Below are 17,474 nucleotides of genomic sequence, written 5' to 3' on the forward strand. Positions count from 1 at the left end.
ATTACTGAGGTTTTGAGCTATAACTTATATGCATCTAATAAATTTTGTGGGATTTTAGATCAATCTCTAGCTCTATCATAATCAAGTATAAATTAATTACAAACATCAATTAGTGGGGTAACTGAACTGATATAAAGTAAAGTTTAGTTTAAGTTTTTACAGATTCAGATTAATATGGTATATTTAACACACTTCGTACTTAATTGAGATTTATTTAATAAATTTGAACTCCTAACTCATAGAGAAATACATATTCCTAAGCATGGCTGATGAAATTTTATAGGCGGATTTTTTAATGTAACTATGGAATAATTTAAGTTAAAAATTTTGAACATAGAATTTTTTCACCAAATACATGTGTTTATCATTCATTTCTTTTTTTCAAATAGAGAAAAAAAAAAGCATTCAACGTCATTTTTTTGAAGGAAAAATTTGTCAGACGCGTTGAACTCATGAATAGACATTATGTATGTAAGACAAAATTATAAATCATATAAATTTGCTTTTATTAAATCTGAACATTAATTAATTTATAGAGCTGTAATGAAAATAAGCTAGGGAATCTGTGAAGAGGAGGAGTGTTGTAATACAATTCGAAACTTTGGCGCATATATATTTTTGCTCTTAAAGAAGAAAAAAAGAAGTATTTGCTTATAAGACTCAAACTCCTATGATAAAAATGTGCTCATATGAAAAGTGATCATGCCAACGTAATTTTGCATGAAATATCGCATAAAATGACCTTTGATTTATCTTTATTTTCCTCTACCCTAGGAAAAAAACAAAAACTCATTACATTCTTTATTTTCTCATTTAAAAATTTATAGAAAATTTTTAAAAAATGAATAAAAGAGCAAGAAGAAAGACAGAAAAGGCGTGGGGGGATAAAGAAAAGGAGTAAGACAAGTAAAATAAATAAGAGAAAAACGCGTCTTCGAAGAGAACGTCCCATTCCATTAGGCATGCAATGCGCGGCCGTGAAAGAAGCTCACTCCTCTTTTTTTTTTTTTTTTGCTTCTTCTTCTTTAATTCATATGTCCATTTCACAATTTTCTTAAAAAAAAATTTAATCATTTCTTGTCAAGAAATATATGTTACTTCCAAGGCTTAGTTTTTGATATTTTAGCTTAGTCATAATATATTCATCAAGTGTTTGCCAATGCTTCATAAAAGTTTATTAGTAGGTGGAACAAGTCATTTTCAATTAGATGCTCTGTTAACATCAAATAAACGGTTTTGACTAAATTACTAAGGATTATTGAGAACGACTTATATATAAACACAAACCTATCTTTGTAAGCAAAGAGAAAAAAAATAGATTAAGACACTAAGATGTGATAAAGTAATTAGTAATAAGTAGCTCATGACACAAGTTTTATCATCTCCAATAGACAATTTAACTTTATCTCTCTCTCATCATCAACTCTATCTCCTCTGTAATTTCTTAAAATCTCTCTGTCTTTCTCTCTAATGAAAGACCAAAAGAGAAGAGAAGACAAAACAAGGAAGGCATTAAAAAAAGTTTAAATAAAGCACGTAAAATAACAACAAATTATTACGTAATAATCATCAAAGTACAAATTTATATATATTTTTTTCTTCCAAATATACACCAAACACCCCCCAAAAATAGAATTCACCCTTTTCCTCATTTTCTCTCTATATATCTAATTCCAAAACACACAATAATACTCATATATACAAAATATTTAACACACATACAAAACATCGTATATATCATCAACAAGTAACAGAGAGAAAACAAATCCTTTTTTTCCTCCTTGATCGGAGGGTCGTCGTGTTCCATAAGATGGACGGTGGTGAAGAGACGACGACGACGGCTATGGAGGCAAGAGGGTTGAAGAAAGGACCGTGGACGGCGACGGAGGATGCGATCTTGACGGAGTACGTTAGGAAACACGGTGAAGGTAATTGGAACGCCGTGCAAAAGAACTCAGGTTTGCTCCGGTGTGGGAAAAGTTGTCGAATCATCTCCGGCCAAATCTTAAGAAAGGATCTTTTACTCCTGATGAAGAAAAGATCATCATCGAGCTTCACGCTAAGCTCGGAAACAAATGGGCACGTATGGCTTCTCAGGTTTGTTTTCTCTTTTCTTCTCATTTCTTTAAAAAGTTTTTTTTAATTATTATTATAAACTAATTTGTTTTCTTCAATTCAAGAAACTAAAAATTGATTTGTTTTTTTTTTCTTGATTAACACACACAATTTTCATGATTTAATGTGTTTGAACTTTGAATCTCTCTTTCTCTTTCTCTCTCTCTCTCTCTCTCTCTCTCTCTCTCTCTCTCTCTCTCTCTCTTGGCATAATTAATCATCTTGCATCTCTAAATCTTTTGTTTGATATATTCATTTTTTGATGTTTTGATGTTTTGATGTATGTATAGTTACCAGGAAGAACAGATAACGAGATTAAGAATTATTGGAACACAAGGATGAAGAGAAGACAACGAGCTGGTTTGCCTTTATACCCTCATGACACTCATCAGCATCATCAAGGGATTGATGATAACGATGATGATGAGTTTGAGTTTGATTTAAGTTCCTTTCAGTTCCAAAACCAAGATCTTCTTCATCATAACCAACAAAACATGATTCAATACACTAATTCTTCTAATACTTCATCATCTATATCCTCTTCTTCATTCTATTCTTCCTCTTCCCAACCTTCCAAAAAGATGCGTCCTAATGATCCCTTAGTCTCTACTAATCCTGGCCTGAACCCGATCCCCGACTCACCGATGAAATTTCAAATGTTTTCTCTTTACAACAATAGCCTTGATGAGAATGACAATAGCCACTTTGGTTTCTCTCTTCCTTTGTCCTCATCGTCTTCGTCCAACGAGTTTTGCAATCCCAACCACATCCTTGAGTTTCTATCTGAGAATTCGGACACAAGCAATTACCATAAGAAAGACATCGATGCTTTGAGTTACAGTTCATTGCTTATGGGAGATCATGAGGTGAGACCGAGTTCTTTCCCTTTAGGACTAGAAAATACTGTCCTAGAGCTTCCTTCAAACCAAACAACGATCGATTCGTTCAGTTCTAATCCTATTCTCGACAATGGTGTCCATCTTGAACCACCTGCGGGCAACAGTGGACTGCTTGATGCCCTCTTGGAGGAGTCTCAAGCCTTATCTCGTGGCCGACTCTTCAAGGACGTTAGGGTTTCCTCAAGTGATCTATGTAACTTTCAAGAGGAGAGGATGAAGATGGACTTTGAGAATCGGTTAACTGATCATCTTAACTCTTCTCATCAATCATCACTCGGTAAGAACATATACTCCATCTGTCTCTAAAAGATTGATGTTTATAAGTTTTTACATATTCTAAGAAAACAATGATTACTGAGTTTAAATATATTTTTTCTTTGACTAAAGAAATATTATTTAATTTTAAACCAATAGCAATTCAAAATTTTAAATACTTTCAATAATTATTTTTTGAAGTTTACAAAACATCAATTTTTGTGGAACAAAAAAATATCCCAAAACATCAATATTTTATGAGAGAGAAGGAGTACTTCACACTATCTTCATTTTTTTCTTTTTTTGTTAAAACCAATCCTTGTTGCATAGTAACCAAGTGGAAGTGTTAAATCCGGATTTCAATTTGATTTTTTGTTTTGTTTTGGGTTTTTTTTTTTATTATTATCAAGAAATCAGTAATCAAGTGAAATTGAATCTGGTATGGATTTTTGATTCTTCGGTTATATCGAAGAGATAGATATTATAATCTTAGGTCTAGTCAACTCTTTCATTTTTAATTAGTGTTTGATATTATATAACTTGGGTTGGACGAAACAGGAACAAACCCTAATATTCAGAAGTACAATGAGCCAACAATGGTGAAAGCAACGGTGGATGATGATGACGACTTATTGATGAGCCTTCTCAACAACTTCCCTTCAACAACGACGCCGTTGCCTGATTGGTACCGGATGACGGAAATCCAAAACGAAGCCTCATATCTTGCCCCAACGAGCGGATCAATTCTTATGGGAAATTATCAAGGTAACAGCAGGGAGGAGGAACCAGCCACGGTGACGCCTTCGTCCAGTGTAGATCCAACGGCCTCGTTGGGGACATGCTATTGGAGCAACATGCCTAGAATTTGTTAATTTGGAACATCCTCATGAGCAATATACCATTTCTTTGATTTGGGAAAAAGAAAGCTAATTGTGAGCTTAATTTGTCTTTGTTGTGTAAAAACTTCTTCAGAGTAATCGATTTGGGATGTGTTATGAACTTAAATGTTAACATGCTTTCAAGGGGCCAACAAAACAAAAAAGAAATATAAAGGGATGAGAATGAGCTTTTTACTTTCTTGTTTTTGTTAAATCATGGTACAAATCGAACTTAATTATAGCATAACAATAAATGAATTTCTACAAGAAAAATAATTGCATTTAAATGACCATGTAGTATGATATCCTTTTTTTCTTTTGTCTAAATCCAAGTACACAACCATGTGGTGACTAAATACATGGAGAATATGAAAATTATCATTATTTTCGCAAGTGGAATATATATGTCAAAGTTGCCAACATATTTATTAAAAAATGATAGTATTTTCTATTTACTTGATCATGTTCAGGCAAATCCTAATCTTGAGTTTATTGTTGTTTAGATTTTTAACAATGGAACTACTAATTAATTTGCCTTTCGCTACGGCAAGTAGTGAACCAGTACCACTACCACCTATAACATATGTAATGTAATTTGAATTTTTTTTTTCAAGGAGAATTGTTATTACACACGTAAGAAGCAAAGAAGAGCTAGAGAGTAGGAAATATCGGGGAGGAGAATGTGATTGGGCAAGTGAGACGACTTGTTGCATCCACTGCCATTGGCTTATGTCATTTGCATATTATTATTTCCTTAAATTTCGGCACCTCTGGAAAGAAAAATGAAAAATGAAGATAGAATAATAATGCAACAACTAGTCCATCCACACATCAAAGGTTCCTTAGTCTTTTCTACTTGCACCTTATCCGAGTTCTGACATCACACTGCTGTTCCTAGATCTGAAGTCTCTTTATTTCTTTACACATCCATATAGATCCCTAAATTGATGTCACTTCTTATGACCCCAAAGCTAAGGAAATAAAACGTGATCCTCAAAATATGCTTTATTTTTCTTTCTTCTTAAGTTCCTCAAATTATAGTAATAATTCTCTAGAATGCTATGTCATATAATACTGAATCAAATGCAAGAAAAAAAAAAGTACCACTAAGATATAAAGGTTAAGAAAAGGACTCATTCCAAAATTAGCATCAATATGCTACTAGAGATGCTATAAAATTCTAGATTCTGAACTGTCTAGATCTGACAATTCTTACTCTTCTAGATACTGGATTTTTCAGAACCTGACAGAACAAGTCTTTACATATATCAATTTGTTAGTTTTGAAGAGGCGGGCCAAGCCTGAAAATGTCAGAAATTACATTCTGAAATTGTATTCCATTCACGACCATTGACAAAGTCATATATTAATCTGCAATTGAGTGGAAAAAATAATCAAATTTTAGAGTACAAAAAGACAACATACACTAGTTGCTCACCAAACAAAACACTTGCATCAAAACTATACACACAACTTCAAATAAATTAAAAAGCTACAAATTAGACCACACACACACACACACAGAAAAAAAAAGCTTCTGAATATTTTTTTCAAGTGACTATTGTTCTTTTATGAGACTGCATTGAAAAACAAACACACTTAGCTTTCATGGCTTCCACTTCACTCCCATACTCTCTGAATTTATATTCCTCCTGCTGTTTAAACGTTGGAGGAATTTTCCCTTCGCTGTAACATTGGTTACAGAGGCTAAACCCGGTTTTCACTTCCTTAAACCGAGACCCGATAACCGGATACCTACAAACCGAACAAACCTGGTTCCCATGTCGATTCCTATCTCTTGTTTCGAGTTTCACAACAGTCGACATGATACCAAACCCCCACTCTGAGTCATCGTACATCCCAAGAAACTGGTTGAACGTTACCGTTGAAGTATCATCCGTTGCTCCTCCATGGACTTCTAACATTTCGCTCATTCCTTGTGACGGTATGTAGATAGCTCTCAACAGTTTGATGTATCTAACAGCTTCCATCTTTGTAATCTGAGAGCTTCCTTCGTTTACAGGTCTCCAAAGAAGCGCATCGAATGCAACTCTTTTCCTTTTGTCTGGATGGCCACCACATAAAGGAGCAATCACCGCGTAAAACATTCCTAAATCAACTCTTCCCGACCTTGAATCATCGAGCACTGAGAGGATTTTCTCGTTTATGGCCTTGACCGCTCCTTGAAAAGTTTCAGGTTTCAGGACATTAAGCAGACGCCGGAGAATCTCTTCTAAGTTTGGTCTCCTTATAGATTTTGTTGGTCCTCCATTGCCTGAATAAGATACAGGAACATTGTTGTCTCTCATCTCTCTTCTTAATGCTTCAACATCGCATTTCCAAAGCCTTGTAACTCTCTGGAAGGCTCTAATTTGAAGTGCTATGGCTAAATCTGGTCTTAAAGTAGTCTTCTCGCCTACCGTCTTGAACTTAGAAGGTTCCACAACGATGAACGGACCTTCTTCGATCACATTATTACCATTTTTGACTTTTTTCTTCTGCAACTGTTTCAGATGAGATATCGCATCGTGCAATTCAACTCGGTTTGTCATTTTCAGAGCTTCCTTCAAAGCCCTTTTAGCATCTTCAGTCTCTCCAGCGCCCAACAGAGACACAGCCTTGTTTAACTGAGCCCTCCAATGGTTAGGCCACACAGCTAAAACTCTAGTGTACATCTCTGAAGCTCTCTGAAACCTACCCAAATCCATATAAAGCCCACCGAGGTTATAAAGAGCATCAACATGACCAGGTTTCAAATCTATAGCTCTCTGGAAAACCTCAATAGCTCTCTCATCCTCACCCATAGCATGGAGCGACGAAGCCAAATCACAATGCGCATCCGCATAATCTGGTTTCAAATATATAGCTTCCTCTAAAGCCTTCACAGCAGCTCTATACTCTCCTACACCGAACAGAGCACTACCTAGTAGCTTCAAGGCTCTATAATGCGTTGGACAAAGAATCGCAGCCTCTCTATAATACTCACAAGCATTCCAAACCATACCTTCACCTTCAAGAGAGATACCAAGGTTAACATAAATCTGAGGAAGCAAGTAAGCCCATTGATTCCCACCGGACTCTGCAGCTTCCAAGGCCAACAAAAACTCATCTTTCGACTCTTTATACTTGCCCAACACATAAAGACAATTCCCAGCTTTGAAATGAGGTCTCACATCCGTCGGCTGCAACTCACAAGCTCTCTTGAAGCTAACAAAAGCTTCTTTAAACAACTGATGCTCATACAAAACCCTACCAATCGCCATATGTCCATCAAATGCTTCTTCTCTTGATCTAGCACCGTCAGCTTTACTTCTCAACACTCCTAGTTCCTTAACAAACACCGAGTAATCATGACTCGATTCTTCCCAATAGATTCTCTTATCAGAAATATCCGAAGACGGACCTAACTCTCTAGACCATCCAGCATCAGAGAACGCATCCACATTATTATTATTGTTACTATCCGCTTTCAATTTCCCATCTTTCTCATGCTTAGACTTCAACCTCTTCACAAGAATCTCCAAATCATCAACAAGCTTCCACGTCTCATCGAAAACGATTCCATGGTTGGGAGAAACCGCCCAAGCAGCCGTCCTCTGCTGCTTCTGAGCCTCAACAGCTCTCTCATCAGTAATCGAAGAAGACGAAGCTTCCGAGCCACCGCCACCTTTTGTCGTCTCATCGGCGTTGTTAAACTCAATTCCTAAAGCGTCGAAATCACGATCAACGTCTCCGGCTCCGTCGTCGTAAGTACGGAGAAGACCGTCAAAGGTCAAACCTTTATCACCGTCGATGAACTCAGCGTAGGTACGAAAGACTTCGTCGAGAATCGCGCTGATTTGTTCGTCGCTGAATTTAACCCTAGGGTTTACAGCTACGACGAGAGACGACATCTCTTCACGGCTTAACCCACCGTCACGATTCATGTCGAATTGCTGGAATATTCTCTTCACTTTCTCCGATCTGCTTCCTCTCGTCGTCATTTTTTTTTCCCTCACCGGAAAAATAAAATAAAAATCCAAACTTTTTTTTTTTTTTTTCTGTTTCCCCCACAAAATCAGGGCTCAGGAATGGAACACACCAGTCGAGAAAAAGTGAGAATCCAATGTAGCAAAACACTAATTACGGATCAAAATCGAAGCTTTTTTTATTGTGTGAAGAGAAAAAGTTGCTAAATTTAAAGAAAGAAGAAGAAATTGTAAAAAAAAAAAAAAATGGAACAAGAGTCTCGCTCTCGAGCTGTCTATTTGTTTTCTTGTCTGTGTATAAGAAAAACTCAGATAGTGGACAGGAGATAACGGTGCTGTTGTTGTTCTCTGTTCTGTTCTCTCTGCTCTGTGGGCTTTTTAAACTCTTATCTTTAATTATATTTCTAATTTTGCTAAATTCTTACAAAATATTTGTCTTCTAATTTTAATTCGAGAAAAGTAAGTACAACTACTAATCTATAAATTTAGTTCAATTAATCAATACCAATTTAATTTGAATATTTCAATTTATTGAAGAAGTCAATTCTCCACTTGTATTAGAAGTTTGAAATTAGTACTATTTAGATAACGAGAGAGAAGAAATAAAATGATGCATTTATTAGGCTAATAAATGCCAAATAAAAGAACAAACCTTAGTTTACTCCAATCCACATTATCCTTAATGTGGTAATCAAACTATTTCAGGAAACTAAAATTTTACTTTTTTTTTATATATCCTAATTTGAAAAAGTTTGGTATATTACTTGGAAAATTCCTTCAAACTCTATGGATACATATAGTTTTTTGCTAGTAAACCAAATTCACAAACCGAAACTGGTTTGGATCGAGTTCTAAGAGAAGAGAGGGAGAACAATGGGAAAACCTGAGAAGAAGCTTATACAGTACATTTGGATTTGGTCTAACTAGTTTGCAGAATGATTACGCCGTCGTTTTGGTGATTCTTGCTAAGCAATTATCTTTGGGTCTATTGTGAGGCAAGAACATCACTGGACAACCGGGATTGCTCCGTTCCACCCTGCAATTTCGTTATTGGAAACAAAACATTATGATTCTTCAGCTGAGCTATATACACAGAGAGGGAGAGAGAGAGTTACCGGTATTTGAGGAGAAAATGATGAAGAAATATGGAAATCTCGAGCTTGGCAAGATCGTTTCCAGGGCACAGATGGCTTCCTAAACCAAAAGGAAGGAATGTGCCTGCTTTTGGTGTGTATCCCTGTTGAATGAACCAGACAATGTTCAGTTACTTTTGACATATAAGAGACTTCATCACCTAATACAGTTTAGAGTTAGAACTCTGTTATCTCTAGATACCTTCCATCTTGAAGGATCAAATTTCTTTGGATCCGGGTAGATCTCAGGGTCCAAATGAACGTCCCTAAACCAAGTCAGAACCTTCCAGCCTTTTGGTATGATATAGCCTGAAAACAAAACATGAAAAAGGAGAACTATAAAAGCTTTCAAATGATTTGCCGTGTTCCATGTAGCTAATGAGTATTACTGACCGTTTATTTGGACATCACTTTTCGCTTCCCGGAAGGCCGTCAGAGAGAATGTTATTACTCGAAGTGTCTCATCAATGACCTGGTAAAACCTCTTCTATCAGTAAAAGACTGTTACAAATCATACTATAATGCCATGTTATATAAGCCAGAAAACTTAACCTGAGAAAGATACTCCATTTCACGCGTCTCTTTTAGTGTCAACTTCTGACCTGGCGCTCTCTTTCTCAAGATCCTCTCTTGTTCTTCCTATGGTAATTTAAATATCACAACTCAAGATTGTAAACTGAAATGGTGAAATGGAAAAAGGCACGAAAAAGAAGAAGATATCTTCTCATTTACCTTTGCCTTTTGTAGAATCTCAGGGTGTTCTTGCAGCAAAATGGTAGACCACATAATGAGGTGTCCAGAGGATTCATGACCCGCATTAAGATACATCAACAAAATATCAATAATCTCCTCGTCATCTAAAGTTCTTCCGTTTTCATCTTCAACATCTATTAGATTATCTAACATGTCTTTTCTCCTGGATGAAACGTTCTGCTCCCTTTGGTTTCTTCGATTAGTCACGATGGACTGAAAGACAGCTACAAGTTTCTTCCTTGCCTGTATAAATGGAATATACCAATCCTTAAATCCCAAAAGGTATGCACAAATGGAAACAAAGTGGCAAAAAAGGTTGCTTAATGGTTTACCTTCAAAGCTCTATGATAGGCAAAACCAGGAAGATTAATACCCATAGCTCGAACTCCATAGTTAAGGTTGGTATATTCCCGTTCCAATGCATCCATGACATGCTCACTCTCACTGCTGAGAAATATGTGCATAATGATTTTAAATGTAAGCTTACGCACATGAGATAAGAACTCGATTTCTCCCATTTTGGACCATTTTTCTAGACCAGTAATAACAGTTTCTTCAATGTATTGTATGTAGACAGAGAGAGCTTCAGGACCATTGACAGGAGCAGAAGTCAAACGCCTGAGCCGCTTGTGTTCTTCAAAAGAGATACCGATAAAGGACCTCCTGCCAATGAGTTTCATGGTGGATTTTGGCCAACCTATGTGGAAGGCATCATCATCTGTTAGTACTCGTCGACAAGTCTCTGGTGTTGTTACTAATACACATGGGTACCCAAACATGTGCGCTTTATAAATACCGGTACGCCCATATCTGTATCATTAAGGACACGGAGAGTATGTCTACGTTGTCAATTATGATATGGAGAAGCAAAAATAAAATCTCAACCAAAGCAAATAGTAATGGAACTGAGCGCGCACTTTGTGCGAAATAGTTTGAGAAGAGAGAGAGAGCGATGTATATACCTTGTGTTGTAGGATCGGATGAAGGATTCAGGATCAGATGTTTTGAAAGCTCTAAGAAAGGACCACATGTTGCCTATGACAGGCCATCCCAAATCTCCTGGAGGCAGATAGTGTTTTTTCTCTCCAAGTTTGGACTCATAAATCCAAACATTCACTCCCTTCAACACCCATTTCAAAACAAACAATCCCAATACTACCAAAGGGAACAACATGAGAATGAAAGCCGTTTCCGTCATAGCTTCAGTCGTAAACAGTAAACACTCCCCTCACCCTGACCCCTTGTATCCTCTGGATATTATATCATACCCTGCAGATACATAAAAGCGGTGAGAAATATCTCTAAAAAGGCGTTTTCTTTCAACTTTACAAAGTAGTAAACAGACAAAAAACTTTGATTAGAATAGTGAAACAGTGTAGTTGAGTCTATCAAGGGACTGATACTTATCTAGACTTTAAACTAAAGAGCCCGACCGCTTGTTTTCTATCTATTTTGTTGGATAGCTATTCACATGTATAGTGCGAAATGACCATACTTTCCTTTTCCATTTTAGCTCTCTATACCTTTTCGCCTTTTCCCTAAAGCCTTTAACCTCGTTTGAGAAAATAAGCTATTTACCAAAACCAATACTCTTTAACACACATATATTGATCACAACAATCACATAAGAAACTTCTAAAATGAACAACATACCAAGCAAATCGTACTATGGTACTATGGTAGTAACTCACAGATACAGAACCAAACTTTGTGAGGAAACCAATTGTACAGAGAAGAAGGAAAGGGTGAGCAGAGTAAGAGGAAAACTCACAAATTAGAGAAGTGGAACACTAACTAAACGTTTCGGTAGAATACAAAAGGGGCGTAAAAATGGCGGTGAAGAAACCAAAGAGCACACGTTCCCAATACAAAATCACAGAAGAATCCAAAAAATGGAACATAGACACAGCAACTCGTATCAAATTTCTCGTGAATAATGAAAAGACACAAAGACTTTATTTTTGTTTGGTTCAGTTTTGCTCATCAAGGGTTACCTTTTTTTTCGGTCACATCAATTTTGTCTTCCTCTAAACAAAACCCACAACTCATTTGAGTTCTTGATGTTTCACCACTTGGTACCAAGTCACCAAAAGAAGAGGAAGAGAGAAAAAAATCTGACCTTTTTCAGCGAGTAGGAAATGAGACCCTGCTTCGTCTCCCTCATTGTCCGAGAGGCGAGAGCTATTACGTGGGCAGAATAAAAATGCAAAATTTAAGTCCCTCCGACTAAACAGGTCTCAGAACTTGCCGGATTTGCCTTCTCCGCCATCTCCGTACAACCACCGAACCAGAGATTGTGTGAGGGCACAGAGTAAGTAAATAAAAGGAGCATTATGACTTGTGAGTGCCACAAACATTGTTATATTTATTTCTTTGTAACAAGGTATTAAAAAATGCGTTACTTTAAGTAAAGTCTAAAGCAGAAGAAGATACACAAACTTGAAATCTTCTTATTCATGATTCACAAATCGAAAATCCTAAATTCCTAATCAAATCAATAATATTGTAGCTTGTATTGGTCTAAACTCTAAATCCACAAACTATACTTTCACTCCAAAAATAAAACAACCAAAAAAAAAAAAAAAAAAGAAGCAGGCGCGTTTGCTGCAGCGTCTAGCTTCCTTCTACTAAAACGGAAAACGCTTTGTTACAAACCGTTTCTTAAACGCAAACCCTATCTTTGCAAGAGGTTCACTTCATACATATTTCTCTCTAGTCCTCTCCTATGTAAGTAAGTAACTATGAATCTATGATATACAACAGAAGTAGGTATCTTCTTGGTCCATAAAGAATATGAAGAAGAAGAAATGTTTCCGCTTGATCATCGTTTGATGACCGTTTGGATCTGAAAGTGGAAACAATTCTTTATATGATCTATATGTATAATAATGTTGCGGAAGGCCTCAAAAACTGGCTTTCCAGATAGCGTTTTCCGGTTCACCACATCGCTTATGAACCTCTTTTATCCGATCAGCTGATCTGCAGATACCGCTGCATGTCCAGTCGAATGAAGCTACACATATGTTTCCTGCCTGTGCTTTCCATTCACAATCTGCAATTTTCCAAGAATCACATTTAGTTACATCAAGATTCTGGTTAAGGTAATCTTAGCTTCGAATAAAATATTCTAGTTAGGTACTTAGAACTAAACTAACAACGTTTTGCGACTTTACAATCATTTAGAATCTTTTGAACTGAGTCTAGAAAAATTGGGGGAAAGGAAGAGAAACGGAGAAAGGTACCAGGAGGAGTGCCGCAACATAGCCTTCTATCATCGATATGTGTAACATCAAGCCCGATAAACCAAGCACCTAATGTAACATCCTCATTTGCATATTTGTGCAGAACACGCCTGAAACATATTAACACAGGAAATTAGATGGAGAATGAGACATGAATACAATTACAAAGAAGTTCAAATCTTACTGATTAAGAGAGATATAAGAAGCCAAGTCTCTTGAAATGGCGTATAACTGTCCAGTAGCATGACGAAAGTACTTGTTCCCGTTCTCACCAAATTTCCAATACTCAGGCTCGTGGTATCTAACTCCTCTGCTCCATAGACAAAAACAAGAGTTAAAACGAAAACAAGAAACTGATTCATAAAAGAAGGAAAGTGAGAGAAATGGGATTTTTACTTTTGAGAGAGGACTGGACCAGATTTCATGCAGCCGATATAGAGTCGAGGTTTCTTCCTGTGTCTAACAAGAGTTTCCCCAAGGGTTGCTGTGGATATTTCAAAACAAAAACATTTGATACTAGCAGTAGCAACATACAAAATGGGGAACAAGGTTACTAGCTTGTAGAGCTTACCGATATTTACATGAACATCATCATCTACTTTAACATAGAACTCTGCATCCCACATTGAAACCGCAGTAGAAAAATATGTTTTCGTTTTGCCTGATAACTCGAGGTATCCTTCAACATGGTCCTGTTAAAAGCAGTAGAGAATCACAAATGAAGATAAGAAACCTATAATAATGACTTTGGACATCAAAAGATGTGAGAAAAAAAAAATACCAATCTCAAGAAATCTCCATGCTTCTTGTCCTCTGCTTCAATGGATCGGTCTAGAATTCCACCAGCAGTGGCACTAAAGAACCAATGACATATAACATCAGATATACAGAGAATACTGAATTCGACTCATCTCAGTAACTATGTAAGAACATAGTTAACTCACCTATGACCAATCACAAACCGTATAATAATTCCTTTCTCTTCTTCCAACTTTTTTCTTTTTTCACCTACAAGCAGTATACAACCATCAAGAAACATATTGATATCAGCAATCTTGAAGATAATGAAGATAGAGAATGAAGTGAGAACCTGAAGGCATCCAAGTTGTTCGAACAGAATCTCTTCTCTTTCTGCTACTAAAAGCGGTATTAATCCCTACAACCATCAAATACCGTCTTTTCCTAGGTAATTGCTTCTTCTCTACATCATTCGATATAGGAGCACTGTTTGTTAAAGATTCTTGAGCTGATCTTGCTGCGGCTAACTCCATCTCTAAGCTTGAAATAGTCTTATCCAATGACCTGAAAGTTAAACAAGAACAGATTTTAGTTATAAGAAGGTTTGGAAGATAATGTCTTTTGGATCACTTCAGCTTAAGAGTTATCTTACTGTATAGCGTTATGAGTCTTTGAAACTTCTCCAAATAAAGCCTGAGGATCACGATTTACTTCTTTCTGGTAAAGCAAAAAAATCAAAACCAATCAGACCATTAACACAGCAAACTCATTTTACTAAAAATGAATCCAACAAAGAACACATTATTACACTCACAGTTTTGGGACCACAGCCTTCAGAGATCAGCTTCAACCTTTCAGCTTCTGTTACGGATGGTCGAGTTATGTCTTTAGACTCTGGAATATTCCACATCCTGCAACAGGAAATTTCATACCAAATGTTTTGAGAGTGTGTTAGTTTCAAAATTCAGGTCTTGTAGCTTACTCCAAAGGTATATACAGTAATCATCATGTGAGTGCTATACATCTCATTCTGTTTCATCAAACCAAAGAGAATAGGAAATGACAAGAAACGAAATTACCAATCAGATCAAAATAATCAAAAGTTGAAACATTGAGGTTCAAAACAATGGTGAGTATACACCAGTCAAGACCCAAAAAGGAGGAAAATTTATAAAACATCAGAAAGCAAATTTGTTAAAATTGAATAAAGTAATCAAAACCCATTGAAACACGAAACTTGTTTTCTTTTTTTAAACTCGATCAATCTGTGGAAGAAACAAATCATAATAAGAGCATCCCAAAGTAGTAATGGAGCACAAATTCAAAAACTGTTCCAGAAAAACAAAAAAAATTCATACCTATCGGTGAAGAGTATCCCAAAGCAGAAGCTCCCAAAGCAGAGTAATAATGTCCATTTCTTAGATACTAAGCTTTTAGAGATAAAAATCTCTCCTTTCATCTTCGTCGACATTTTTTTTTTTATTCTCTTTCACACAACCAGAAAACAAAAAAAAAAAAAGATTCCCCAGGAACCAAAGTAGTTATTTCAATTCGATCAACTCCATAAGACGAATCAAAACAGTAAACCAGGTCAACTCACAAAGACTCTACAAAAGAAGAGTAACTCAATTTTGAGAGCTTCTTCAAAACCAAAAAGTTGAGATTTTTTTTCACGTAATCCAAGAGAAGTGGTGGTACTCGAGAGTTCTTTTTTGATAAGAGATTCTTGCTCTCTCTCTCTCTCTCTCTCTGTCTCAATCTGTGTGGCTCTCTGTAAATGAATCGCAGGGGACGTTTAGAGTGGAAGAAGAAGGAAGAAGAAGAAATAAGAAGAGAACGAACTCTTAACCGTTCCGGTTTAATTTTATACCGAACTCTTCTTCGGTTGACATTTCTTTGGAATTTACCTAACTGTCCCTATCAAACCGTTTTTTAGTATTACTATATGCTATATGTAGTATTTTATTTTGGTAAAACAAAAAGATTATTTAATGATTTTTAGATTGTCGAATTTATTATGATGTGTAAATTTTGAAAACAATGTTATTATGCCTATATATATTTTTCGATCCATCTAATCACGTTTGATATGTCTTTCTTATTTCTTGTCTTATGATTCAAAATTTTAACTACATCTACCTAATCTTTCTAAGTTTTCATACTCAACTATTCTAATTGAATTTTTTTCTTTTGATAAAAATTCTAATTAAGAGATTTCTTTCTTATCAAATGGTGTGTTAATTTTATTAGTAAAAAATAAATTTATGATATTTTCAAGTTTTCAGATGAGGTAAAATGAAATATTAATGAATGTGAAGTTAGGCCATCAAATCTTATCACCACTCTAGATAATGATGTGTACTAGTTTATTGCTATAAATCTACGATATTTCCAAAATGTCTGCCTTTTGCCTTTTTGGTGGGTTTTTACACTGTTGTTGATATTTAAATATATATCACTATGGATATAATCCCATTATCTTAAGTTTATAAGAGAGAAATAAATATACATATATTTTTGTGGCATGAAAAAAAAACAAAAAAAAAAGAAGTAAATGTATATAGTTGGAGGTTTCTTTCCTTTTGGTGTAACGTAGAGGTCGAAAGAATAATGGACAAGTGCGGTTGATGAAAAAGGGCATTGGGTTGGTCCTCATCTTTTTTTTTTTTCTTGTGTTCAGCAGCAGATAACACATGATCTTCTTCTAAGGCACACACACACATGCTTTGATAGGATTCGTTATTTTTCAACTATATTATTTACACTATTATCATTTTTTTTACAGCCAGAAGTCTCTGGGTGTAGGGCGATGTATATACCTAATTCCAATACTAAAGAAAAAAAAGTATATATATATATGAGGACCATGCATATATATTCGATCCAAATTTGTTCTCTACAAAGTGATCATTTTTTTCAACTCTTGCAAGCTTCTTCTTCTATCTACGTGACTAGTACAATATTGAGCTTTGTAGTAGCATAGAACATTGGGAACCAATACATCTTTATAATGCTTGTTATATAAATAAGTTGACAACTTTAACATGCATCAGATGTTGGAGATATCTCATTTTTTTGTCCATCTAAGCGACTTAATATATATGTTTATGTTCAAAACTATATACCCTAAAGCCAAGATGGTTGAATGAACCCAAGGGAAACCAATTTAAAGATGGATTGTGTTCAAAACTATAACCTAAAGGCAAGAGGATGACTAAAGCCAAGGGGAAACCAATTTAACTTTGTTGTGGTGGTCAAAACTATTCCTCAGCGTTTGTTGAAACTGAAACGAGTGAGGAATACAAGTAAGGAGAGCGAAACACAACACAAAAATTCACAAAACTGCACAAAAAAGTACCAACTAATTATGAAATTGGAGTTTGGTGATTTCAATCAAACAAGAAGTGGATAAACATGGGGCTTTAAGCTTCCTCTTCGATCCCAAGACGGAGTCATCGACCCAAGAACCGCTTCTTCCACTCCTCCTCTTCAC

The 17,474-nt window shown here is 35.8% G+C and overlaps 3 protein-coding genes, 1 long non-coding RNA gene and 1 pseudogene across 6 annotated transcripts in view; 1 reads left to right on the top strand and 4 right to left on the bottom strand.

Annotated features, from left to right (window-relative positions):
* Positions 1,631–4,268, top strand: LOC104749617 (annotated as a pseudogene).
* LOC104749618 (uncharacterized TPR repeat-containing protein At2g32450-like) lies at positions 5,488–8,475 on the bottom strand. The gene has a single exon (XM_010471281.2). The coding sequence runs from the start codon at positions 8,128–8,130 to the stop codon at positions 5,698–5,700; it is 2,433 nt and encodes an 810-aa protein (XP_010469583.1). The 5' UTR covers positions 8,131–8,475; the 3' UTR covers positions 5,488–5,697.
* Positions 8,854–12,209, bottom strand: LOC104749619 (ent-kaurenoic acid oxidase 2). Of its 2 annotated transcripts, none has more exons than XM_010471283.2 (9): positions 12,121–12,209; positions 10,964–11,270; positions 10,334–10,811; positions 9,981–10,244; positions 9,801–9,887; positions 9,642–9,720; positions 9,451–9,557; positions 9,231–9,352; positions 8,854–9,151 (listed from the first exon to the last, which is right to left on the bottom strand). In XM_010471283.2, the coding sequence occupies exons 2-9, from the start codon at positions 11,197–11,199 to the stop codon at positions 9,055–9,057; spliced, it is 1,470 nt and encodes a 489-aa protein (XP_010469585.1). In that variant the 5' UTR covers positions 11,200–11,270; positions 12,121–12,209; the 3' UTR covers positions 8,854–9,054. The 2 variants fall into 2 exon arrangements, with proteins under 2 accessions (XP_010469585.1, XP_019094098.1); XM_019238553.1 differs by lacking the exon at positions 12,121–12,209 and adding an exon at positions 11,655–11,764.
* On the bottom strand, positions 12,579–15,794 carry LOC104749621 (probable beta-1,3-galactosyltransferase 3). Of its 2 annotated transcripts, none has more exons than XM_010471285.2 (11): positions 15,340–15,794; positions 14,796–14,892; positions 14,634–14,698; positions 14,334–14,545; positions 14,188–14,251; positions 14,025–14,097; positions 13,815–13,935; positions 13,640–13,727; positions 13,428–13,553; positions 13,244–13,353; positions 12,579–13,053 (listed from the first exon to the last, which is right to left on the bottom strand). In XM_010471285.2, the coding sequence occupies exons 1-11, from the start codon at positions 15,450–15,452 to the stop codon at positions 12,905–12,907; spliced, it is 1,218 nt and encodes a 405-aa protein (XP_010469587.1). In that variant the 5' UTR covers positions 15,453–15,794; the 3' UTR covers positions 12,579–12,904. The 2 variants fall into 2 exon arrangements, with proteins under 2 accessions (XP_010469587.1, XP_010469586.1); XM_010471284.2 differs by having other exon boundaries at positions 14,634–14,707.
* The window catches only part of LOC104749622, a 1,092-nt gene continuing 814 nt past the window's right edge, over positions 17,197–17,474 (bottom strand). The window contains exon 2 of the long non-coding RNA XR_761451.2: positions 17,197–17,468. This is a non-coding gene — a long non-coding RNA (uncharacterized LOC104749622). The remainder of the gene's footprint in view (positions 17,469–17,474) is intronic.

This window comes from Camelina sativa, chromosome 16 (assembly GCF_000633955.1).
Source record: "Camelina sativa cultivar DH55 chromosome 16, Cs, whole genome shotgun sequence".
NCBI classification, from domain to species: Eukaryota; Viridiplantae; Streptophyta; class Magnoliopsida; order Brassicales; family Brassicaceae; genus Camelina; species Camelina sativa.